This window comes from Octopus sinensis, linkage group LG20 (genome assembly GCF_006345805.1).
Source record: "Octopus sinensis linkage group LG20, ASM634580v1, whole genome shotgun sequence".
In the NCBI taxonomy this organism is placed as follows: Eukaryota; Metazoa; Mollusca; class Cephalopoda; order Octopoda; family Octopodidae; genus Octopus; species Octopus sinensis.
The window spans coordinates 16,257,404-16,284,966 of record NC_043016.1 but is presented as its reverse complement, the minus strand read 5'-3'; the positions used below and the strand labels follow the sequence as shown (position 1 = coordinate 16,284,966).

The following is a 27,563-nucleotide window of genomic DNA, read 5'->3' as shown; positions in this document are numbered from 1 at the left end:
CCATATTTCCGGTTAAGCAAACATGGAGGTGTAGTCCGTTTCTGCTCAGGAACGGGATTCAGTGAAGTTTTATTATTATTTACCAGACTTGAATTTTTTTTTTTTTTGTGGGGAGCGGGGAGATTTAATACCCGTTTTTGCATTTATCCCTTGAGATGTACCGAGGTAAGAATACGTTTCTTGTTTTCGTTTATAAACACTGAGTTTTCATTATTGTTATTGCTTCCTGAATTACGCATCGACGAGACACGATGCTTCTTCTATGCATGTGCGTGTGTATATATGTGTGTATATCGTTTTGGGATTTGGTTTGCAAGATTCTTTATGTGAGTTCGTGTGTTGAAGCATATTCTGTTGTGTCTGGGGAGTCATTCTCTTTTAGTGCCTTATTATTTAATAAACTCATTGGTAAAGTTTCCACTCATTTCCTTCTTTATTTTTACAAAATTTTCGTTGCTTCTCGCAACCTTTTCACTGGTGCTCCAGCATGGCCTCAGTCAAACGACTGAAACATAAAAGTCGTTGACTCTTCCCGTTCGGACAGAATCAACGATTATTGAAAAGGTTTCAAGACGCAACGAAAGTTTTAGAAAGTAAATGATTGGCAACATTACCGGTGCGTGTGTTAAATTATAAGGCATTAAAAGAGAATGACTCTCCCCAGACACAACAGAATATATATCATCCGAAATGTACAGTATTATTTATCCATCACGGCTGTAATGGGTATATAATACTATACATTTCGGATAATATACTTACTCTATACACAGATATACGAGTGCATCTTTTCCCTGACTTTATGGTCTCTTACACGACCCACCAATACATTTCTTTTCTACACCACCTGTCTTCGTCTTTTCGAGGGTTTTTTTTTTGTGAACTCTCCCTATATATATATATTTATGCGCGCACTGGGACCAGTATTCGCTGGTAGTACCCTGTATTTGTCTGTCTGTGTTGGTCATTCTGCCTGTCTCTCTCTGTATCTGTCTATTTTTCTGTTGGACCATCTATCTATTTATTTATTGCTTTATTTGTCTAATGTGGAACTCTTGTCCCCCCCTCTCTCTCTCTCTCTCTCTCTCTCTCTCTCTCTCTATATATATATATATATATATATATATATGTGTGTGTGTTTGTTTGTGTGTCTGTTTGTCCCCACCCAATATCGCTTGACAATCTATGTTGGTGTATTTACGTCCATGTAACTTAGCGGTTCGGCTTGCTTGACTAAAGGCGGTGCTCCAGCATGGTCTCGGTCAAATGACTGAAACAAGTGAACGAATAAAAAAATATAGCATATATATATATATAGCATATAATATATTGATAGAAATGGTAAGACAACAAAAGAATGAAAGAGACCTCGATATTATGTAAATAGAGAAATTTATCTGTAAATATGATATGTGACAATTATTTGGTAGCCAAGATAAAACTCCGAGTTTCAGATGTCGGGGCGGAATCCCACGCTGCCATCTCTTCAGTTATCCGCCCATCGAAAAAACTGTTGGCCAGATATCTTGAAGAGATGGCGGCGTGGATTTCCACCTTGGCATCCAAAACTCGGAGTTTTATCATGGCTACCGAATAATTGTCACATATTACATTTACTGATAGCATATAATATATATATATATATATATTATAGGCACAGGTGTGACTGTGTGGTTAAAAACCTTGTTTGCCAGCCATGTGGTCTTGGGTTCAGTCCCTCTGCATTGCACCTTGACCAAGTGTCTGCTACTATAACCCTTGACTGACCAAAGTCTTGTTAGTGGATTTGATAGATGGAAACTGTATGGAAACCCATCGTGTGTGTGAATAAGTATTAGGAATTAGAATAATGACTGGGGTCAGTTTGCATGATTAAACCCCTTAAAGGCAAAGGCCCCAGTCAATGACTGAAACAAGTAAAAACTAAAGGAAACATACAGTTATGAACACATACAAACACCCCTATCTACAGTATACACACACACACACACACACACATATATATGCTGTCCAACCCATGCCAGCATGGCAGACAGATGTTAAATGGTGATGATTATATATATATGCATACATACATACACACATATATATATGTATCTGAAGGTAACCTCTATGGTTTATTTGCATGTGTGCCAACACTAAGAAAGCAAACTGGGTCATGATTGCATCATTGATATAAACCTAAGCCCCTTCCACTCTCTCTATATTCCTATCTGTCTGTGTCTCTCTATGACTTTATTTCTCTCCCCCCCCCCTCCCTCTCTTTCCACAGTATGCTGAAAAAAGATTCAGCATTTGCAATCCATTCTCTCACTGCTGTCCAGTGCTGCTGTGCGCAGCCGAGAGGACGAGTTGTGTTAATGCTTCGTGCCCCCCCCCCTCCATTGTCAGTTCTTCCAATCTGCTTCTCCTCCTATTATTATTATTAAACAGTAACTTTTAAAGATGTTTAGTCTCAAGCCAAAATTGATTCCAAAAGGTAAGCAAATATATATATATATATATTACTTGTGAGGGTGGGGGGGGTGAATAGTTGCCCCACGCACAAGTTCAAATTTCTCTGTTTTGATTGGGATTTTTCAAATTATTTTCAATAACACGTTTCATAATAATGGAAGGAAACCAATTTAATTAAAAAAAAGAAAAGAGTAATTTTATAAATCAATGTTTTATGTATATACACTTGTTTTTCTCTTAATTTAATGTTTATGTTGTGTAGAAAACAATATTTACTCACTGGAAAAAGTTTTTTTTTTAAATTCTTGGTTCAATCCTACCTTGGGCAAGTGCTTTCTACTACACACCCAAACTGACCAAAGCATTGTGAATGGATTTAGTAGACAGAAACTGAAAGAAAGCCATTGTGTGTGTGTGTGTGTATATATATATATATATATACACACATACACATATATATATATATAGGTGCAGGCATGGTTGTATGGTTAAGAAACTTGCTTCTGAACCATGTGGTCTTTGGTTCAGTTCCATTGTGCAGTATTTTGGGCAGGCAGTCTTCTACAGTAACTCCGAGCCAACCAAAGCCTTATGGCCAGATTTTGTTGATAGAAACTGAAAGAAGCCCTTTGTATACGTGTGTGTGTGTGTGATTGTGTCTCCTTGTCTTGACATGGCATGATAGTTGTAGATGCGTGTCACTGTCATACTGGCAGTGTCTGCCATTTGCAATCTTTTAGTAAAATCATGTCTGAGCATGGAGAAATATTACTTTTCTTGCAAACGAGTGAGTGTTGGCAACAAGAAGGGTATCCAGCTATTGAAAATCTGCCTCAGTAAACTCTGCCCAACCCAGATGCTGATGAAGTACTGACCTCAGAAACACACCCCAAGTTCCAATTTTGACTCAAAAATTTTCTAAAAGTTCATAAACAGGAAAACGAGATCACAACCGTTTCATATACTTTGCTACACTGTTGTAATAGTTGCTTAATGACGTATAGATCCTGTTGATATTATGAAGTATATTTTCCTTCTACTGTTGTAGTACAAAGACATAGTCTGTTTAGTACAGATAACACTCCTTTATGGTCAAAATTCATCATCATCGTCATCATTATTAAACGACCACTTTTCCATGCTTGCATTGGTGAGACAATTTATTGAGTCAAATTTTCTTCCTGTCAACAAGCCTCGCCTGCTTCAAAGCAAGGTAATGCTTCCCCGTGGCCAGACATAGTTTCATTGAAGTTTGATAAGGCATTGTATGATGGCGACATTCATTCACAACTATCATCTGATGTCAAGACAAAGAGAAACAAACATACATACACACAGGCACATGTGCACCACAGGCTTCTTCCAATTTCCGTCTACCAAATCAACTCATGAGGCTTTAGACAAACGAGGACTAGAGAAGAAGACATTTGCCCAAGGTGCCATGCAGTGGGACTAAACCCAAAACCAATTGGTGTGGAAGCAAACATCTTAACAAACGGCTCTTCTTCACATTGACTTGAAAAATAAAAGCTGTAACTGAACCTCATCAAGTTTTATTTCTTTCTCATATGTAAAATTAAAAAATATTTATCTACTTCTAAGTCGGTTTACATTCTTAGAGTCAAGTCCCTTGCTTAGGTTCTCTTTACTGCAGGAATTTTTTCACAATTTCATTTACAAGAACTCAAACTTGGGTCAACATTAACCCTTTACTATTTTAATTATTCTCGTCAACTATATTTCTTATTTATTCACATTCATCTTCATCATCATAATGTCCACCTTTTCATGCTTGCGTGGGTCACATGGAATTTGTTGAGGTGAATTTTTTACAGTTGGTTGCCTTTCCTGTTGCTAACCATCACCCGTTTCCAAGCATGGTCTGACATGTTTCCACGGAAGACTGGGAATAAAGGATACTGCTTGCACGGCAGAGATATTCATTTGTAACTATCACATCATATCAAGGCGAGAAGATAGTAGCACACGCACACACACTTAATGGGCTTCTTTCAGTTTCCATCTACCACATTCACTCACAAGGCTTTGGTTGACGCAGAATACACTTGCCTAAGGTGTTATGCAGTGAGATTGACCCCAGAACCATGTGGTTGGGAGAGACTTCTCACCACACACCAATGTGCATGTATGTGTGTGTTTATGTCACCCTTATGCCAGCAGTGTTGTTCTTTTTCCATTCTTCTACAGAAATATGTCTTGCGTAGGGGAAATATTACTAAGGGTCAGTAATAGAAAAAGGGGTCAGGGTGACATGCATCAGAAAATTTACCTCAACAAATTTTGCCTAATCTAAGCAAACCTAGAAAAAATTATTGACGAGGCAACAAAAATAGAAATCAGTATCTTCTGAATGGCATTGTAGCTCTCTGGTTGTTCCCACATTGGCAATGGACCCTCTAAATTCATGGGGCTCCTAGACAACTCTTCTTGTACCATAATACAAAACCAGAACAACTGAGTAAAATGTATTTATAACATTTAATGTTTGTTTTTATCAAAAAGTCTCTGATTTCACTGTAGATAGTTTCACTCAGAACTGATGTTTAGAAGAATATTGGTTGGTTTTCGGGTACGGTAGAGGTACGGTGAGACAGCATTCACAGCTTCTGTTACAATTTTGACACTGACCTTTATTTAGATGGATATAAATCTGCTTCATATTACTATACATCAATTATCTCTCTATCAACCTATCTGTATACATATATGTATGCACACGCACACACACACACACACACACACACACACACACACATTGGCACAGGCATGGCTGCATGATTAAGAAGCTTGCTTCCCAACCATGTGGCATTGGGTTCAGTACCACTGCGTGGCACTTTGAGTAAGTGTCTTCTACTATAACCTCACACAGACTAAAGCTTTGTGAGTGAATTTGGTAGAAAGAAACTGAAAGAAGCTCATCATATATCATCACCATCATCATTGTTTAACATCTGCTTTCCATGCTGGCATGAGTTGTATGGTTTAACAGGAGCTGGTAAAGCCAGGGGGGACACCATGGTCCAATTGTCTATTTTTCTATGGTTTCTATGGCCGAATGTCCTTCCTAACACCAACCACTTTACAGAGTATACTGGGTACTTTTTACATGGCACCAGCAGGGTCACCAAGTAACTTGCACTATAAAATCCCTCAGCTGGGAGTGGTGAGGTGGCTTTGTGCCAGTTGATGAAAGATTAGAGGTGTATAGGGCAGGGATAGGTGTCATCCTCTAAAGTAGAAGTGTCCTGTTGTGTATATATATTTACATATATGTGTGTGTGTGTGTGTGAAGGCGCATGGCTCAGTGGTTAGAGCGTCAAGCTTACAATCGTGAAGTTGTGAGTTTGAATCCCAGGCTGAGCTGCATGTTGTGTTTTTGAGCAAGGCACTTTATTTCACGTTGTTCCAGTTCACTCAGCTGTAGAAATGAGTCGCGACGTCACAGGAGCCAGGCTGTATCAGCCTTTGCCTTTCCCTTGGATAACACTGGTGGCATGGAGAAGGGAGGCTAGTAAGCAAAGGGCAAATGCTGGTCTTCCATAAACAACCTTGCCCGGACTTGTGCCTGGGAGGGTAAGAGGGTAACTTTCTAGGTGCAATCCCCTGGTCTGTGTCGTGACCGAAGGGGGTCTCAGCATATATATATATATCAGAATCAAATTAAACCACAGTCAAATGGAAATTGTAGTTGTGACTGGTGCCAGTGCCGTCTGACTGGCTCCCATGCTGGTGGCACGCAATAAGCACCATTCATGTGTGGGTCATTACCAGTGCTGCCTGACTGGTTTCCCATGCTGGTGGCACGTAAAACATACCATCCAAACGTGGTCGATGCCAACCTCCTTGCCCCAACTGGCTCCTGTGCCAGAGGCACATAAAAAGCACCATCCAAACATGGCTGATGCCAGTGGCGCCTGACTGGCTCCTGTGCTGGTGGCACATAAAAAGCAGCCAATACACTCTTGGAGTGGTTGGCATTAGGAAAGGGCATCCAGCTGTAGAAACACTGCCAAATCAGATTGGGGCCTGATGCAGCCTCCTAGCTTGCCAGTCCCCAGTAAAACCGTCAAACCCATGCTAGCATGTAAAGCGGACGTTAAATGATGATGATATATAGCCTGCTCTGGCTCCTGTGCTGGTGGCATGTATAAAACACCCACTACACTCACGGAGTGGTTGGTGTTAGGAAGGGCATCCAGCTGTGGAAACACTGCCAGATCAGACTGGAGCCTGGTGCAGCCTCCATGGCTTACCAGACCCCGGTCGAACCGTCCAACCCATGCCAGCATGGAAAACAGACGTTAAATGATGATGATGATGATATATATATGTATACAGTGGTATCTCACAGTACAAGTTTAATTCATTCCATGACCGAGCTTGTGTTACGATTTACTCATTTTACAAATCAATTTTCCCCATTGAAACTAACTAAAATATAATTAATTCAATCCAGCTCACAAAAAAAAACACTCAAAAATGTATTTTTATGAGTTTTAAAACAGGAATGGTGTAGTTAGAAGCAAAATGACAGTTATAAAAAAGAGAGAATGCAAAAGAAATATGTCAACTGGTTTTATTAACTGAATTACCTTAAAGATGGGATGATTTGTGTTCTTGTACTGCGGATCTCTGCTTGTAATTCAAGGTAAAAATTTACACAAGTCTCGTCTCAGACAGCAAATTACTCGTACAATGGAGTACACATACTGCAATGTTGTACTCTGTGTGTGTGTGTGTTGTTTGTATATACAAATTAACAAATGGTGTCAATTTGTTTACATGTCTGGTTAGGAAAAATACTAAAAGAATAAGAAGCAGATTTTAAAAAAAGTATTAGCATTGATTTTGTTCAGATGAACTCATCGAGACATTGCTCCAGCATGGCTGCAGTTTAAAGACTAAAACAAGGAAAAGATAAAAGACATACATATATAGGTGCAGGTGCGTAGCTGTGTGGTAAGAAGCTTGCTTCCCCTTTTTCTATTTCTATCTTAGGAAAGACCGCGATGGTGTCGAGTGACCTCAACACCACCGTTCTTTCCTCTAAGTTTTTTTTAACCATTGCTTTCCTAAGACAGAAATAGAAAAAGAATTGGCAGAACATCTGCCAACTATTAAGTTTATTTCCAGGGGTGTTAGTAACGGTGTGGTTGCTATTTGACACCCTTGAGGTGGTTCGCAAATTTGCAAGACAGCCCTTAGAAGGGCAAAAGATTCTGTTTCTTCCGACATATTGTGGGAAGAAATTAACAAGAGCTTGGGCCTGTGGGCTGCCACCGGACATTGAACTGGAATGGATAGAGGACACCATCCACCAGGATCTGGATGGCAGCGGGCGGTTAGTAGTACACTGCCGGCATCTCCTGAAACCTCATCGGTGGGAATTCTGCCACTGACAGAGGAAACTGTGGCCCCTCCCATTATGATGAAGGATGATTTTTTGATCTTTCATTAGGGAGGGGCTGTACAGAACTTTGTGAAGAAGCTAGAGGGCCGGAGCGGGGGGTCCTGTCCTGTACTGAAGACCCAGATTGGCCTCCGCAGGTAACTGCGGAGGTCATAATGGGAAATATTATGTTCAGGGTGATGGACTCCTTTCCCAAGAACCAATACAGTTATGCTTTCTGGGGTCCCGACTTAGAACTGCAGGATTGCCTGCGGGAGGCATATTGCTTGGTTGGGGAGGAAAAGTAAAAGGTCTTAGTGCCTCGATTTGAAATAGAATTTTTATTTTTTGGTAAGAGCTGTGGGCTGGACAAAGACACAAATGATAATGGAATGGAAAAAATGGTTGGTGGGAGAAGCAGACAACGTCCACCGATTGATGCTTCTCGAAAACATTGCTCTCCTTTTTCCAACAACACAAAATGAGGTACTACTAGTGCATAATGAGTTGAAATAATTTCAGTGAATAGTCTTGTGAATTCCCTTCTCTTTCTCTCTTCATTTTACCCATCTGGTTATAATGTACACCATCTAAAAGGTATTTCTGGAAAATTTTCATTTAAATATGCTTTTGTTATATCGTTATTTTAATACTCACTTTTCCGTATCTTGATGGGCTGGATAGAGTCTATTGAGGCTGGATGCTCTTGCCTGTTTTCCAAGTGAAGTAATATTTCCCCATAGTCTGAAATGTTCTCACAGAATATTGGAAATGAATGACACTGCTTGTATGACAGTGACACTCATTGATAAATTTCACACAATGTCAAGACAAGGAGACACACACACACACATACACACACACACACACATGCATACACACATAAGACTACTTTCAGTTTCCATCTATCAAATTCATTCACAAGGCTTTGGTCAACCTTGGGTCACAGTAAAAGACACTCAAGGTGTCATTCAGTAGGACTGAGCCTGGGACCATGAGGTTGAAAAGCAAACTTCTTACCACACATTCCTGATAACTAAAACACCTCTCTCTCTCTCTCTCTCTCTCTTTTTTTATTTCTTTCTTCATTATGCCCACCTGGTTAGTCATAATGTACACCATCTGAAAGGTATTTCTGGAAAATTTTCATTAAAAAATATCCATTTTCCTAAAAGTTATGTTTGAAACAAAGTTGGTGGGGGGTGCATGCCTGCACGGATATGTTTTTCCCAATCATGCATTTTTAATGGATTAAAATTTTTTGCTTTACTACTTTATCTATGTTAGCTCCCCACCCACACACACGTGAACCATTTTATTTGTTTCAGTTATTGGACTGCAGCCTTGCTGCAGCACCACATTGAAGGGTTTTAGTCAAGCAAACTGACCCCAGTATTTATTTTCCAAATATTGTATTAGTCTCCTTTTATCAATCCATTAAATTATGGGGGATGTAAACAAACCATCACTGGTTGTCAAGCAGTGGTGGAGGACATACACAAATACACATATATCTATGTATGCATATATAAACACATACATAAACACACACATGCACACACACACACACACACACACACACACACAACAGTCCAGTGATGGGTTAGCTGGCCAAAACTTCAAAGTCACTGTCAGTAAAAGACACGTGCCTAAAGTTCCACGCAGTGAAACTAACCCAATGCTTATGCGGTTGGGAGAAGAAGCAGGTGCCCTTCATTTTCCTAAAATCTTTATTTCAGTTAATTGAAACACCTTTTTCTTACTCTTTCACTCTCACTTTTTTTATTCTTGTCTTTTTATCTGGTTGTGTAGTATTTCGGGCACGCTGGCAATCTTTGGTTCACAAATCTTTGAAGAATCTGCAGAAAGATTCTGAGAAAGTCTATGAAAAATGTGACGAACCACAGCAGACTAATACACAGTTCTGTGATATGTGAGTATAATTAATTTTTGTATACGTTTGTTGATTCATTTTTAAATATATCTTTTATATAAGTGTGTGCATGGCTGAGTGGTAAGATTGCTTCCCAATCACATACTTTCAGGTTCAATTCCACTGCATGGCACCTTGGACAAGTGTCTCCTACTATTGCCCCCAGACCACCCAAAGCCTTGTGAGTGGATTTTTGTAGATGAAACTGTAAAAAAGCTCCAGCCAAAAGATCCCTGTCTTGCAGACTCACGAGTGCTGGTGCCACATAAAAGCACCTGTGCCATTGCCATATAAGGGCATTCGTGCTGGTGCCACAGTTAAAGCACCCAGCCTACTCAGTAAAATGGTTGATGTTAGGAAGAGCATTCAACCATAGAAATCATACCAAAGCAGACAGTTGGAGCCTGTGCAGCTCTCCAACCATGCCAGCTCTTGTCAAACTGTCCAACCCATGCCAGCATGGAAAATGGACATAAAATTATGATGATGGTTTGTGTGTGTGTGTGTGTGTGTGTGTGTGTGTTTTTGCTTCTCTTTGTCTTGACATGATTGTTATAAATGATTGTCATTGTCAAACAAGCAGTGTCATTCATTATCATTATTCCACCAGAACATGTTTCACCATGCCTGGAACCAAATGAGGATTGGCAGCAGGAAGGGCCTCCAGCTACCCTTATGTACACCTACATTTACCTACTCACCTTGCTTATTTTCCCCTTACCTTTTCATCTATCTTTATTGAGCTCCCTCTCCATACAGGTATACGTCCTCCACCCTCCTTCTTTAACCATCTGTTACTCTCCCCACACACACTTATGAAAGTACCCTCTCTCTCTCTCTTCTCTTCCCTGGCCCACTGACCATATCCTCTCTTATTCTCACTTTCTTGTACTTTAATAGTTTGCTCCAGCACCCTATCACTACCATCTTTTATCCTCTTCCCAATTACAACTACTACTACTACAACAGCAGCAGCACCTCACATTGTGGAATAGGCATGTATCTTCTGTACAGCAAGGTACCTGTTCTTGTCCTTAGCATAAAGCTTCTTTCCCTCAAATACTCTCCCCACCACCACTTAGTAGCAAGGGTTTTTTCCCTTTCATGTTTCCCTGCTCTTTATTTCTGTCCTGCAATTTACCAAAAGGGATTAGATCTGGCTTTTTACATCTGCCATACAATGTCATTCTAAAAATAAACAATTACACCTTCAAAAGCCTTGAAGCTGCAAGATAATCCCATGATCGATTCAAGACAATATGAATAAATAAACATTTCATTTGACAGAGGCGTGATCTGAATGCTAAAGATCAGAGATCAATACATAATCAATACCTTACACCCTGAGCTGTTCTATGTCTAAAATATTGAAAATATTTGTGAATCATCATCATCATCTGTTTTCCATGCTGGCATGGGTTGGATGATTTGGTAGAATCCAGCAAGCCAGAGGGCTGCACCAGGCTCTACTGTCTGCTTTGGTTTGGTTTCTGTGGTTTAATACCCTTCTTGAAACTAACCACCCTACAGTGTGCACTGGGTACGTTTTTCTTGCAACCAGGAATACTGAAGTTATTGAGTAAGTTGCAAGACCCCACCAAAAAAAATCAGGAAAGAGAAAAGCCCCTATAACTATGTTTAAAGCAGTATTAAGTATAAGCAGGGGGTGCCATGAAGCCATCTCCCCCTTCTATGATAGATGAACAAGCATAGGTGTTGGGCCATACAGGTGATACATGGCTAGCCTACCTTATAAGAGGAAGTTAAAATAATTGGGTGGTGTAATTAAGGAGCAAATAGTTTCTGGGAAAAAACAGATCATGCTATACCATTCACCCTTTAGTGTTTAAAGCAGCCATAACAGGCCCAGATACTCTACCTTGTTTTATGTTCAAACCAGCCAGATCTGGTCTCTCATACCTGTCCTTACAAAGTCATTCTATAGAAAAGCTATCACGTAACCAAAATCTTGAAACCACAAGATAATCCCATGATTAATTCAAAACAATGTGAATAAATAAACCACTACACCATATGCCCGTGGGTATATGGTGTTGTGGTTTAGAGCGCAGGCTACTAATCCCAAGATTCCAAGTTCTATTTCAAGCAGTGACCTGAATAATAATAATAATAATAATAATAATAATAAAAGCCTGACATAGTCTTAATTGAGAAAGAAAACAAAAAGCTGGGCATAGTGTTAATTGAGAAAAAAATAAACTATGCTGGATCATAGATATAGCATGCCCAGCTGATAACAAAGATAAGGAAGAAAGGAAAGTTGAGAAATATGACAGGTTGGCTTGGGAAGTTAAACAGTTGTGGTCGATAAAAAGGTGGCAGTGGTACCAATAATTGTCAGTGCCCTGGGAACAGAGAGTAAAAATCTCGAGAAGTACATGGAACAAATAGGGGCTGCAATAAGGGTGGAACACTAGCAGAAAACAGCACTGCTTGAAACAGCTCGGATACTCCGAAAGCTGCTCGAAAAATAAGAGGTGTTACCTTAGTTTACTAGTAGTGAACAGCTGACACTGTAATACATCTCCAGCGTTAGAAGCTGTGCAAAGGCAATAATAATAATAATAATAATATTAACATCGAAAAATACCTTAGGAATGAGAACCCAGGTTTGAAATTTCCCCAAGACACCTGATGAAGGCTGGAGGGTATATCAGTTGATATATCATTGTGTTAACAACAAACAAGATGATGATAAATATCCGTCAAATGTAAATAATGTAAATAAATAAATATTGCATTTATCATCAGAGTAATGTGAAAGCTGAAGAGTTAATATAAATATGTATTTTCCATTTGCAGCAAATCAGTTGATCTTCATCTACAAGACTGTAACCCCAAGGAGAAATGGAAGAATTACAATGGAAACTTTTGGTCTTATCACACAAATCCATCGAAAGCACTTGGCATTATTGGTTGCGTAAGTTCCACTAAAACTGTTTTCTTTTCATTTTTGTTTGGTTAAACAAAGGCACAGGTGTGGCTGTGTGGTAAGAAGTTTGCTTCCCAAGCACATGGTTCCGTGTTCAGTCACACTGTGTGGCCCTTGGGCAAGTATCTTCAGCTATAGCCCCAGGCCAACCAAAGCTTTGTTTGTGAATTTGATAGAAACTAAAAACAAGCACGTCTAGACGTATGTGCATGGGTTGTGAGTATATATTTGTATCTCCTTGTCTTGACATTGTGTGGTGGCTATAAAAAAGTGTGTCTCTCCGCCATGCAAACAGTGTCGTCCATTTCCAATATCCTGCAAGAACATTTCAGGTCATGGAGAAATATTACATTGCTTGGTGATGTGAAGACCATCCAGGCATAGACTATCTGCCTCAAAAAAACTCCATTCAACCTGCACAAGCATGGAATAGTAGACATTAGATGGTGGTGGTGGTGGTGGTGATGATGATGCAATCCTAATGTCCATTGTATTTGTGCTCTGAGTACAGATCCCACTTAGATTAACTTTGCATTTTATCCTTTATAGGAGGTCGGGGACATCATCAGCATTGTTTTAACATCCACTTTTCCATGCTTGCATGGGTTGCACAGAATTTGTTGAGGCAGATTTACTATGGCTGGGTGCCCTTCCTGTCACTAACCCTCACTTGTTTCCAAATGAAGTAATATTTCCCCCATGGTCAGACATGGAAATAAATAACACTGCTTCCATCATGATGATATTCATGTGCTGACATGGTAAGGAGACAGTAATATATACACTCACACACACTCACACACACACACACACACGTATACAAGGGCTTCTTTTAGTTTCCGTCTGTCAAATCCAGTCACAAGAACTGGCCTACCCCAGGCTGCAGTAGAAGACACTTGTCCAAGGTCCCACATAGTGGGACTGAACCCAAAACCATGTGGCTGGGAAACAAACTTCTTACCACACAGCCATGACTGGGGTTGTGGATAAAGTACATCTACAGGGCAGTGGACTGTTTCAATTTAGAGTGCTGAACAAAAAAAAAACGTTGTTTTCATTGTTCCAACTCTTTATAGTCTGAGCTTAAATTCCTCCCAGGTGCCTCTGACAAGGAGCTTGTCATCTGACCCTGCATGTTTGTCCATCAAAGTGACAAGGGTCATCTGGTCATCATTATGGGTGACTGATGACTTGTGCTGTGATTTTCTTTAAAGTGAAGCGTTGCACACCATCAACCTCACTCTCTTAACACTGACACCACGACCAGGTCAAGCCAGGTGTCTTCTTGTTCTAAGCACTCCACAATGCATTGCTGCGGAAGCCTTTGGCCCCCTGTGTGAGCCGTGAAGGTTTCTTGTACAGTCTTTACATACATAGGTAAGCAAGCCCTAATATGCTAATTAGCCCATAACTGGGACCATGACATGTGCTGCTTGACCTGGGAACAAATAATGGCTAAAGGGGTGGTTCCATACTCCTCAGGATCTTGGAACTCCTGAACCAGGGCACCACCACTGGATGCAATTAAGAGTTGTACACAACACATGCAGTAACAACTGGTAGCAGCTGCAGTTGTAGTGGTGATAGTGAGGGCAGCAATCATCATCATCATCATCATTATTCAACACCCATGTTCTATGCTGGAATACGTTGGACAGATTGGCAGGGTCTGATGGGCCCAAGGATTGCATCATACTGCTCCCATGTCTGTCCACTTTGGCATGGATTTTACAGCTGGATTCCCTTCCTAATGTTAATGACCTTACAGGGTGTGTGGGGTGCTTTTTTTTTGTGCCACTGACACTACTGAGGTTTCCATGATGCTCATAAGACTTCAAAATCCCCAGGGGCAGAGCTGAACTACATTTATGTGAGGAGATGAGGGTATAGAGCAGTGGTTCGCAACCCTTTTATTTCAATAAGCTTTCCCCTGGACCCCTTTAATATGTTTAACCTTATGTATGTGTATGTGTGTGTGTGTATACATATATATATATATATATATATATATATGATATTTTAAATTTAGTTCACAGACCCCCAGTACTACCTTTGCAAACCCCCGGTTGGGAACCACTGGTATAGAGTATGAGGAGAGGAGGGAAGGGTTTTGGGGTGCAGCCAGGTTCTTGTAGAAGAACTACATGGTTACTCACTTTCAGGAGAGAGAGAGAGAGAGGATGATTACTGCAGCAATGACTGTAGTAATTGTTGTGTATTAAAGGGGTGGTGGTGGTGGTGGTTGTAGCGTAGTGGTTTGTTATGGTACAAATAGTTGTTGCTGGTGTTGTGGTTGTTTTAAATGAGATATGATCTATAACAAGGTGATCCAGTGGATTAACCTCACATAATCATTGTTTCACCTTCGACTCTTTGGCCATTTAAACTGACCATATCCAGCCCAAGTATCCTAACCCTAACCCTTGACTCAGCTTTATGTTCAAACTGACCAGATCCAGCCTTTCATGCCTACCCTACAATGTCAGTTGTTTTTAGCATAAAAATTTCTGGCCCAGTTATCCTGTTCATTTTAGGGTCAAACTGGCCATATCTGACCTCTTACACCTACCCTACAATGACATTCTTAAAATTAAACAATCGCATCATTAAAAGCTCACAGCTACAAAATAAAGCATGATTAATTCGAAGCAACTTGAATAGATAAGCATTACATTTCATAGAGTAATGATGATGATGATATATATATGTGTGTGTGTGTGTATGTATGTATGTATAGAGTAATTTGTATGTTGAAGGGTTGAATGCATAATTAAGAGAGTCTTTACTGTTTCACAATGTTTTTTATTTCTCACACAGGGTACCATTGTAATCCTTGGTCTACATATCAATCAACAGTACCTCAAGTACCATGATACCTTCAGCAAACAATCTTTGCTAAAGTATCTAACCTTTGTCTTCCCCTTTAACCAAGCAGCAATCTTTGATTCCACCCAGAAGAGATCAGTGGTAAATACCGCAGAGGAAGATGTGAGTTACCATTTCCTTTTGTTTTTATGTTCTTGTGTTCTTGCTTTAGGTTTTGTTTTATTTTAAAGAACTAAAAATCACAGAAGATTCAAGTTCAAGTCCCAAAGGCAGTTGTTGACCATTTTCTATACAAAAGGGTTTTTTTTCAGTTTAATATTTATAAAATATAATGTATGTGCTTCAAAATATATTATTCCAAAAAAAGAATTATTTCACATTCTCGTATAGAATAAGGTTTCTAAAATATAGAAAGAAATTCAAAGGATTGACTTTGGTCCAATAGTAGAACATCTGTCATGTCTACAGTAGATGTGGGTTCAAATCCCATGGACAGCCTTTGACTTTTTCTATCCAAAAAGGTTTCTCAACCAAGCATTTTCAAGGCTATTATTTATAATGTTATATACTTTGAGATCCACAACACAGTAATAATAATAATAATAATAATTACTGCTTTGAAGAAATCCCTTTCCATGTTGTCAGGAAGGGAAAACTTCCATATAATTCCATACTAATATTCTAGACAAAAGAATGATTATAATTTCACAAAAGAAAATAATATTTTCAATCACAAATTGTATTTGAAACATTTAAGAGTTGTTATAATTACCATTTTATTTAAATATCTGCAGGATGTTGATTTGAAGAACAAGCAAGACTTAGAAAATGCTACCCAAGAAATAAAGGAATTGACTGAGAACATGTTGATTGGTGTGGACAAGTACATGAATGGAGTGAAAGCTGCCAATACGGGAGATTATTCTAAAGCTGTTGATTACTGGAAGCAGTCTGCAGAACTTGGACACTCAAAGTCAAGTTTCAACTTGGGTTTGTGTTACGATCAAGGAACTGGTGTTGAGAGAAATATCAAAAGGTTAGTTAAATGGACTTTGTTTTCTTCTCTTTTTTTTTTAATTCTCTCACATCCTCACATCATCATTGTCTTGCTGTAGAGGAGATACATGGCTACTTCAATTGGAAAAATTCTATTTAGTCATAGATGTAAATAATTGAATTATGATCTTCATCAGTTAACATGTTTCTATGCTGTGGCATAATTAGCGAGAACTTGTCAGAAGGCCTCCAGAAAAGCAAAACAACCTGCAAAAACAGTGAAGTTTGGGGGTAAGGGTCTGATGCTTTGGGGATACATAATAAGTGATGGTTCAAGGAGATTGGTTAAAATTGACAGTAACTTGAATAGTGCCAAATACATCAAGTTGTTGAAGGACAATTTGGTACCAGACTTGGATGAAGGTGAGATTTTTCACATGACAGAACTCCTTGCCACAGATCGCAGATGCAACACAACAGAGTCTGGCTGATGAAGGTATCATTGTATTGAAAGATTGGCCAGTTCAGAGCCCTGACTTGAATATATCATTGAGGAAATGTGGACAGAATTAAAGAGAAGAGTTCATCAGAAGAATCAACGCAAATCTTGAAGAGTTGTGGGATTTAGCCACAGAGAATGGTATTTCATACCTGTGAAGATGGTGAAGGATTTGTACACAACTCTTCCCAGGTGCATTGAAGCAATTATTCACACTAAGGGAAGCCACACGGAATATTAACAATGTACAGTAACTTCTTGAAAAGAACATTATGTAATAAATGTTCATTATAGGCATTTTTCTGTTTTAAAGTACTATATCTTGATTGGTTTAGGTGAGGTGGCCGAAAACTTTTGCACAGTAGTGTATGTATGTGTATATATATACACACACACACACACACACATATATCATCAACATCATCATTTAAGGTCTGCTTTCCATGCTAGCATGGGTTGGACGGTTTGACTGGGGACTGGTGAACCAGATGGCTGCACCAGGCTCCAATCTGATCTAGCAGAGTTTCTACAGCTGGATGCCCTTCCTAATGCCAAATATGCTCTTCCTGAGCCGGAGAGCTGCACTAGGTTCCAGTCTGGTTTGGCATGGCATCCAACTGTAGAAAATATGGCAAACCAGACTGGAACCTGGTGCAGCTCATCAACTCCAATTAAACTGTCTAAGCCATTCCAGCATGAAGAACGGACATTAAATGGTGATGATATATATATATAATGTATGTATTCTATGTGCATATATGCATGTGTATGTATATAGTTAATTAATAAAGCATATATCAGCAAAAAGTATACTCTAAAGAATAGACCAGTAATTGTTACAACAAAAATTTAAATTTTAGACATAGAGTTACCAAAGTTTTCATCTCCATGAGCGCCAAAGCCTTGTGGACAGCTCGTTAGATTCTATGCTACAGACTCTATAGAATCTGGGCATGCTTATAGGTTTCCCTCTCCATAATGCCCTACACATAGAAATCCAGGGGTTTTAAATCAGGAGAGCAAATGTTAGGAATTTTCAGCCATTCACTCTTGGACCTTTTAATACAGATGTAATGATCCCAGTTTTCTATAAATCAATGAAGAGGCAGATGAACATTAAAAATTGCTGGAGCAGTACGCGGCTGATTTGTTTCATTTTTGCTTTCATTTCTTTCTACTTAAATTCAATTCCAGGCTGTGAAATATTATACAAATGCTGCTGATCAGGACCATTGCGGGGCACTATTTAACCTGGCTCTACTATACTTGCATGGAGAAGTTGCTAACAAAAGTCAGGGAAAGTCTGAAGCTATTAAGCTATTACTCAAAGCTGCTGACCTTGGATATCCATTGGTAAGAAGTCTTTTTGCATTTGAAAATGGTGCTATTACAACTTTGTATGGAATAATCATAATCATCATCATCACCATCATTAAACATCCATGTTGGATGGGTTGACAGGATTCAGTGTGTCCAAGGACTGCATCATGGTCAAGTGAGTGCTTTGGCAAGGCTTCTACTGTTGGATGCCCTTTCTTACACCAACCACTTTACAAAGTGGACTGGGTACCTTTTACGTAGCACCAGCACTGACGTAGTCACCATTCAAGCGTGATCTTTACCAGCATCGCCTTACTGGCACCTGTGCTGGTGGCATGTGTAAAAGGATTCGAGCAAGGTCGTTGCCAGTACCGCCTGACTGGCCCCCGTGCCAGTGGCATGTAAAAAGCACTCACTACACTCTCATAGTGGTTGGCGTTAGGAAGGGCATCCAGCTGTAGAAACTCTGCCAAATCAAGATTGGAGCCTGGTGCAGACATCTGGTTCGCCAGCCCTCAGTCAAAATCGTCCAACCCATGCTAACATGGAAAGCGGATGTTAAACGATGATGATGATGATATATATATGTGTGTGTGTGTGTGTATATTGTTCAAATCTACAGAAAACAAAAGACAAAGAGAGGTGGAGGAACAAGCAGGTGTATTAGTTTAGCGCTTGGGAAGAATGGAAAAGTCTTTGACAGAAAAGATTGAGAGGAAAAAAAAGTAGAGTGAATGAAAAAGAAACAGGAAGAGAAAAGAATGTGTAGGAATTAGCAGTTCAGTATTATATATGTAGATAGGTAGGTAGATAGATAGAGAGAGAGAGAGAGAGACAGGCAGACAAGTAGATAGATAGATTGTGAGACAGACACGTGTGTGTGTGTATGTATGTATATACACACACATATATTTACATACATAGATTTACATATACAATGGGTTTCTTTCAATTTCCCTCTGCCAAAACCACTCACAAGGCTTGGTCAGCCTAAGGCAATAGGAGAAGACACTTACCCAAGGTGCTGTGTAGTGAAATTGAACACAAAGCCATGTGGTTGGGGGAGCAAAGCTCTTACCACTCAACCACACCAACACCCATATACATACATACATTGCATGCATACACACACACACATCTTTTAATATCCAAGTTCCATGCTGTCATGGGTTTCACAAGTTCCGATGGATCTAAGGTCTGCTTCATGCTGCAATGGCTGTTTTGGTTCATAAAGTTGGATGCTGCCCTTCCTAACACCAACCCCTTTACTGTGTGGACTGATGCTTTTCTTTTTTAGCCTTTTGGGGTTTTTTTTTTTTTTGTGGCACCAGCCCTAGTGAGGTTGCCATGTACCTCACAAGTCTAGAAAACCTAAGGAGGGTGGGGTGGCGTTTTTATGCTAGTTAGAGTAAAGAAGGTTCTTGATGTAGAGGTGGAGCCACATTGCTATTCACATTCAGGAAAGGGAAAGTCAGAATGAACCTTTATTTGTCTTTGAAGGTATAATTAATGGTGATGAGTTGTCCATGTGGTTCATATAGGTGTGAGAGTTGTAGTAATGGGAGGGGTCAGAGATGTGAGTAGTGTGTAAAGGGTAAGGGATTGCAAGGGTGTGTGTGGGTGAGGGTGCAAGAGATGGGAGAATTTCAGAGGAGAGGGGCAGGCAGGCAACATCTGAAAAGATGAGGAAGGGTTGAAGGGCAGATGGAGGAGGTGATCGATACGGCGGGGTGAGAGATGGCAACAGACTGGGACAATTGGACGCTGCTGATGTGACACTGCTGTTTTGGACATCGTTGAACAAGTTTTTTGACGCCAGTGCTTTTTGATACGGGAAGCAAGGGAGATAATAAGGGAATGCATACACAACACCCACACCAAAGCAGAGAATCATAAGGAGGCAAAAAAGCAATAAATGACCCTGGCTGCTGTTAACACAAATAGATTACTGCTTCACATAGGTTGAAAGAAAATGCATGCACACACACACACACACACAGAAATAGAGATAAAATGAGAAAGTAAAAGCATAAGACCCCTCGAAAAATTAAAAGGGAGTTATCTCCTTTCCATCACACTTTTATTGAAAGATTATTATTAATAAAGGAAATAATGACTATACTATTTGCAAAAAAATCACAAAAGCTAACTTTATTCAGTTCTTCCTTTGATAATTATGAGCAATTCTATATATATTTGTGTGTGATGTTGTGTGGCCCAGTGGTCAACATGTTGAACTCACAACAAGATCAAGGATTCAATTTCTAGTTAGGCAGTACATTGTGTTCTTGGGCAAAACACTCCATTTCACATTTTCCCAGTCCACTCAGCTGTAAATGGTTAACTTTGCAATGGACTGGTATTTTGTTCTGTGGGGGCGGGGAGACATTGGCCTGTGTCCCCCCCCCCCGCCCCTTGTCAGGAGGGTAGCATCATTGGATAGCGACAACAATGCTAGGAAGCATATTGCAACCAGTGATGAATAAGAAATATATCCAGTAGTGATGCGTGTGTGCAAGTGTCTCTTTGTCTTGACATCATGGGACAGTCATAAATGAGTGTCATTCATTTCCAATATTCTTTGAGACTATGTCCCTAGCCTTGCTTGCAAACAGTCAAGGGTTGGTGACAGGAAAAGCATCTAGCCATAGGAACTCTACCTATAACTTTGGTTGACCCACGTAAGCATTGAACAAATGGACTCACACACATGCACACATGTACACGCTCACACACATACGCACACACATCATGCATGTTATGACCATTTGCTATAGAAAAGTATTAAGGTTACATAAAAGAATTGATTTATGACTATTATTAATTCAGCTCACCCCCTACAACTACCGACCAACTTTTAATCCACCCACAGGTTCACGAATCCGCTTCTCTCCCCGTCTTCTTTATCGTCCTCGTCTAAAGTATCATATTATACATTAAATGATCTTATCTTTTCAGGCAAAGACGTATCTTGGAGTTCATTATATTGAAGAAAGCAGTGATTTCTCTCAAGCTGTGCAATTGTTTACAGAAGCTGCCAAACAGAAGGTTAGATTCATATCTATCATTGTCATAATCATCATCGTTTAACATCTGTTTTCCATGCTGGCATGGGTCGGACGGTTTGACTGAAGGCTACGTCAGACTCCAATTATCTGTTATGGCATGGTTTCTATGACTGGATCCTTTCTTAAACCAACCACTTTACAGAGTGTACTGGGGAATTTTTACATGACACCAGCTCTGGTAGTGTTGCCTCTGCGTGTGTGTGTGTGTGTGTGTGTCTTTGCTTATATGGTTATAAGCTTGCTTCTCAGCCACGTGGTTTTGGGTTCAGTTCCACTGCGTAACTCCTTGGGCAAGTGTCTTTTATAATAGCCCTTGGCTGACCAAAGTCATTTGAGTGAATTTGGTTGATGGAAGCTGAAAGAAGCCCATCATATATACGTACGTGTGTTACTGTCTCTGTGCTTTGACTTCAGATGATAGCTATAAATGAATATCTCTATCATGCAAGTGGTCTGGTCATGGGGAACTATTACCTTATTTGGAAACAGGTGAAGTTTGTTGATAGGAAGAACATACAGCTGACCCATGCAAACATTGAAGGGTGGATGTTAAAATGATGATGATGATGATACTTATATACACATCCCTAACAAATCTTTTTCCCAAAACGTATCTTCTTAACATCCACTTCCATCTACCTATGTTCCCTCACTGCATTACTTTCCCATCCATCTCCCACTATCCTTTCTCATTCTTGCAAATTTCCTTGCCCATTCACCCTATCCAGTCCTCTGTATCACTTCACTTATATATACCCGTCTCTGTAACTTGAGATACATTCTTCGTCTCTCCTCTCTCGCTCTTTCCAACAGGGGTAGCCTATCACTTCTACAGCAAAACACCTATTTCTGTCCCCCTAGTTATACTCTAGTTTCTCATCCCTTGGCACAAAGCCATCTCCCTCAGTACTGCTCCCCACTCAATTGATGGGTCTTTGTCTTGCAGGATATTTAGTGACTTTGCTGCTGTTGGTTCCTGTACATTCTATAAAGTGGTTGGCATTAGGAAAGGCATCCAACTATAGAAACCATGCTAAAAGAGACAGCAGAGCTTGGTGCAGTCTTCTGACTTTGCCAATTCCTGTGGAAACAGCCAATCCATGGCAGCATGGAAAGAGAACATTGAATGATATGTGTGGCTCTGCGTAATCATCATCATCATCATTTAACATTTCTTTTCCAAGCTGACATGAGTTGGATGAAGAGACAAGCCAGAGTTGTCTGCTCCAAGCTCCTCAGTTGTCTGCTTGGGTTTGGTTTCTGTGGCTGGATGCTCCTCCCAATGTCAACTATTTCATAGAGTATACCGAGGCACTTTTTACGTGGGAGCAGCACTGGTGAAGTCACCAAATACCTACAAGACACGACCCCTCAACCGAATGTGGTGTACTGTTGAGGAATAAGAAATTATGAATGGAAGCAGGAGCTGAAAAAGGTGAATACAAGGCTTGCCTACCTGGAAAGCGAGAGAGAGAGAGAGAGAGAAAGAGATGAGGTCAAAGTACAAAGGTGAATTATGAGAGACAGAATAGGAGAGAGGTGAATGTTCAGAGTGGAAATATTGTGGCAGATGGTTAGAAATAGGGGATAAGTTGATTGCAGAGAATATCAGTTTAGTGGAGGGAGAGTGTAAGAAGGAAATAGGGTAACATAGAAGCTTGATGGAAGAAATGAGTTGTTGGGGAAGGCTTGAGAACCTTAATTCTGCTAAAATGGACAGGTCTTCTCAAGCACACTATATTGCCATTCCCTGTCATTTCCTCTGTGGAGCTCAACATCTTGAAGTTCACTGCTCCATCCCATGTCTCACTGGATCTCTCTCTTCCACAAACTCCTTCCATGATTAATGATCCATCCACAGACATAACCATACAGACATAGTCTTCATTCTTACGCACTACATCTGATCCCTCTTATGTCCAGTCTTTCAACACATTCACACTTTATCGTACATCCAACAGAGCATGCTTGCTTCATTTCTTTCCAATCTTTCCATGCAGCATTGCACTTCTAACCCAGCCCTCGTACAATCTGCCTTTCATTCTGTGCTAGTCGTTCCCAACCCTTTCTTATTTTCGTTAATCAGCAAGGGAAGGGGCTTTCAGAGCAGACACTTTCCTTTGATGATGACATCTCCTAAGTAGCAAAAGATGTCGACTCCTTCTAGTGAACCATCCTTGTAGTCAAGGGTGTATATTCCTGGCTTGTCCATAGAACCTGCTGCTCCAATGCATCTATCATAGACACAAAGCTTATGTTCCCTGTTGGTCATCCTGTGATTCTGCTGCATGTCTTCTTTGTCCATTTCTTACATTTAGCGTAGTGTATGGACTTTATACCAAACTCCTTTTCTACATATTGACAAGGCCATTTTCCTGAGGGTATCATGGGCCTGTATTCATTTTGAGGAATAACTCTGCCTCTTCCGCTTAGCTTGGAGAATTTAAGAGTGAGATTATTGGATAATATCCATAGTCTCAGTCTTGCTTGGAAATCCAGCCAGAACGGGTAGTGACGATTGCTTCTGATAGAACACTGTGGAGGTGGGGACCTGAGTATTCTACCCCAATGATCCTCTCAAAAATTGTGGTTGGAGATGAGGGATGGATGGAAACTAAATGATGTTAACCAGTTGAAATATCTTTTTACCTTTTTTTTTTACCATTCATTTCAGGAACCTGATGCCAAATATTACCTTGGACTATGTTATCTAAAAGGCCTGGGTATAGAACAATGCCCAAACAAAGCATCCAATCTGTTCGCTGAGGCTGCTAAACTGGGTCATGTGCAGGCTAAAGCTATGATCAGTGATGAGTCTATGTCAGAAGACAGTGAATCAGAATATTCAGAATATTCAGGTAATAATGAATACGTTCAGTTTGTTAGTCTGTTTAACAACACTATAGCACTCAAAATGACAACAGGTGTTTTACTAAACTTTCTAATTACATTTTGATCTGTAAGCATGCATATTTGATTTTTCCAGTTGGAAGTTGTACAGGTGCAGGAGTGGCTGTGTGGTAAGAAGCTTGCTTCTCAACCACATGATTCCAGGTTCAGTTCCTCTGCATGGCACCTTGGGCAAGTGTCTTTTGCTATAGCCTCAGGCCAACCAAAGCCTTGTGAGTGGATTTGGGAGGTGGAAACTGAAAGGAGCCCATCATATATATCTATGTATGTATATGTTTGTGTGTCTGTGTTTGTCCCTCCACCATTGCTTAACAAGTAATGGTGTCTTTACATCCATGTAACATAGCAGTTTGGCAAAAGAGACCGATAGAATAAGTACTAGGCTTACAAAGAATAAGTCCTGGAGTCAATTTGTTTAACTAAAGACGGTGCTCCAGCATGGCCACAATCAAATGACTGAAACAAGTAAAAGAATGATGGAAGTTGCCAATGAGAGTATGAGGTTGTAAATAAGAATGCCAAAATAACGAGAAAATAAGAAAATTATATTTATCATTCCTCAAATATTATACAGGTTTGATTACTTTTAATACATGGATGTCATGCAGAGGATCTTGAATATAAGACAATGGATGAGACCCTAATATTCCTAGTTAGGGTAGGTGGGTGGGTGGGTAGGCAGGCAGAATCTGTCGCAGTCAATTCATTATTCTACATTAAGTTATTTTCAACAATAAATGCTCTCCATAATTTCATGAACGTTGTACATTTATACGTCTCAAAAACTAGTGAATTACATGCGTAATTTATACGTGGGACCATGATCTTACAAACAGGTTACATCATCTAAAAGTTTTCAAGTGACCACATCTTTAGTTTTTGCCAAAGTTACAAATGTATACAATAAGCATTTATTATTCACATTTACTGCAAAACTTCCTGAAAGACAAAATTTCTTGAATAGACACAAAGAAGCATCAACATTTATTGGCCTTCTCAATTTTCAATCTGCAATTACAAATTATCTCTTTTTTGTTCTGCTTAAATCTAGAAATACTTTCATACAATGTAAAAAGTAAACAGGCTCAGGTTGAATTCAGGATTCCTCACAGTTGAATACATTGAGTCAATATTTTGGTAACTTATTTGGTTTATTCTCCTCAAGTTACAGCAAAAGCAGTCTAGCATTCAGAGTAGAGGCCACTGTGTTGGATTGTCTGGAGGCACCTTTCTGCCAGTTCTTTGATCCCATACTGATACAAGATCCTTGAGGTGAATAACTCCTTCACTGAATAATAATGAAATTATTGTATACAGTGCTCAGGTGCACCACAACTTGTCAGAAAGTGCATATAAAGTACATGCAGTAATGTAGAAATGTCTGGAAAGCGAACAATGTATGAGTCAGATACATGCTTGTGTGTGTATGGAGGGGAGAAAATCAGGTGTAGTGTTGGCGAATCTCAGGAAGCATGGAAGTTTTGAAGTTTCCACCTCTTTTTGATCGATGAAACAGTGCGAGCACAAGAAGTGAGCCATACGTACACATATGCACACATACACACACACACACACAGAGAAGAAAGCACTGATATATTTCAATGAAGTATTTGAATAAAAATTACACTTGTTTAATCATTTTAATTTCTCTAAAAACATTACAATTTGCTTAGTGTTATTGTGTATTTTCGTCTGAATTTTTGTTTATATACATGTGTGTGTGTGTATATAAATATATATACACACATATTTTCTCTGGCCTGTCTTTCTAACTCTCTATTATACACCTAAACACTTATATTCCATATTTCTCACTCTCTCTTCTCTCTTTAATTATTTCAGATGATGATGATAGCATAGAAATCCTGACAAGTAGCTCAATCAATTCCACTTCTTCTGAAACTGAAAACCCTTTCTTCTCAGAATTATGGAATCGGTCTCTATTCATAGCAAACCAGTCAATGTCATTGTCTGAAACAGAATTACCATCGGCATCATCATCGGCATCATCATCATCATCATCGTCATTCCTGAAGAACACTGCAAAAACTGAAGAGTCTCCACTGAAGAATAACAACGATGAGTCTCTTGAAGAGAAATTTGATTCCTATCTGCGCCACGCTCCACATTGTTGTAACAGCGTCTCCATTTACAAACCCAACGCTGCTTCTTTTTCAGATTTTGTTTTGTGTTCTTAACCAGACTCGGTTAAATTTTGATTTTTGTCTTTTTTATGTGCTTTTATACTAATATATATATGTGGATATATGGATATATATATATATATATACACACATGTGAATAAATGAAAGAAAGTGGCACTCATAAGATATTAAAAGAAGAGTAACAGATTCTAGATGTTGAGCCCCTGTTTGTCAGCTCAGGTCACATGGTTTGCTTGTAGAGTATCAGCATGGCATGGTCGGAACTGACCAACAGACGTCTAACATCTAGAATCCGTTACTCTTAGTTTCTAATGTCTGATGAGATGGGTTTCATTCTACACACCCATTAGATTTTAAATCATATGGCGCTAAGTCAAATTGATATATATATATATATATACACCATAGTATTGAACTGGGAGAATAAGAACTCAACACTGCAATTGGTGGATAAATATTCTTTGTTTGTAGATTAACAATGCTACCAATGGTTTTATGTGGAAAGAATTTTCAAGTGATCTGTTTAAAAAGTAGGTATGTTTCCAACCTATCCTCTGATGTAGCAACTTCCATAAAGGCAGCCCCGTGTTACATTAGAAAGATACAATTTTAAGAACATTATAACTTAAATCAGACCAAATGTAGGTTAACCAAAAAAATATAGACATAAGAAAATACTATGGTTTAACCCTCCATACAGTATGAGTATGAATACAAATATAGGTAGATGATTTCTGAAGAAAAGTTAATTAAGCTAACAAAGTTTATATAGAGAGAGGGGGAAGGAAGCAAATCAATAACAAAGGACAAGAAAACAACAAAAGTGCATTTATAATTAATATCGTTAGACTGACGAAAGGAAAAATAATAATATAAAAAGTATAATGTCTGAGATATAGTCTTTTGTCAGACACAAAGAGGAAAATGTGGAAATAATGGAAAAAAAATAAGAGTCAGGAAAAAAAACACACAGGTAATTCACGTGTTTGATATGTATATATACATACACACACACTGGCTTGTGCA

General features: G+C 39.4%; 1 protein-coding gene across 2 annotated transcripts; it reads left to right on the top strand.

The window, feature by feature from the left end:
• LOC115222575 lies at positions 1-27,563 on the top strand. Of its 2 annotated transcripts, none has more exons than XM_029792853.2 (9): positions 1-165; positions 9,680-9,800; positions 12,624-12,741; positions 15,571-15,741; positions 16,374-16,614; positions 18,267-18,427; positions 21,353-21,442; positions 24,137-24,320; positions 26,215-27,563. In XM_029792853.2, the coding sequence occupies exons 1-9, from the start codon at positions 156-158 to the stop codon at positions 26,568-26,570; spliced, it is 1,452 nt and encodes a 483-aa protein (XP_029648713.1). In that variant the 5' UTR covers positions 1-155; the 3' UTR covers positions 26,571-27,563. The 2 variants fall into 2 exon arrangements, with proteins under 2 accessions (XP_029648713.1, XP_029648712.1); XM_029792852.2 differs by lacking the exon at positions 1-165 and adding an exon at positions 2,321-2,479.

Excerpts from the sequence above, each read along its gene's own strand:
- LOC115222575 (XM_029792852.2), top strand. The coding sequence starts at position 2,446 with ATGTTTAGTCTCAAGCCAAAATTGATTCCAAAAG. Across the intron at positions 12,742-15,570 it reads CACTTGGCATTATTGGTTGC|GGTACCATTGTAATCCTTGG; the intron begins GTAAGTTCCACT and ends TTTCTCACACAG. Across the intron at positions 21,443-24,136 it reads CAGAAGCTGCCAAACAGAAG|GAACCTGATGCCAAATATTA; the intron begins GTTAGATTCATA and ends CATTCATTTCAG.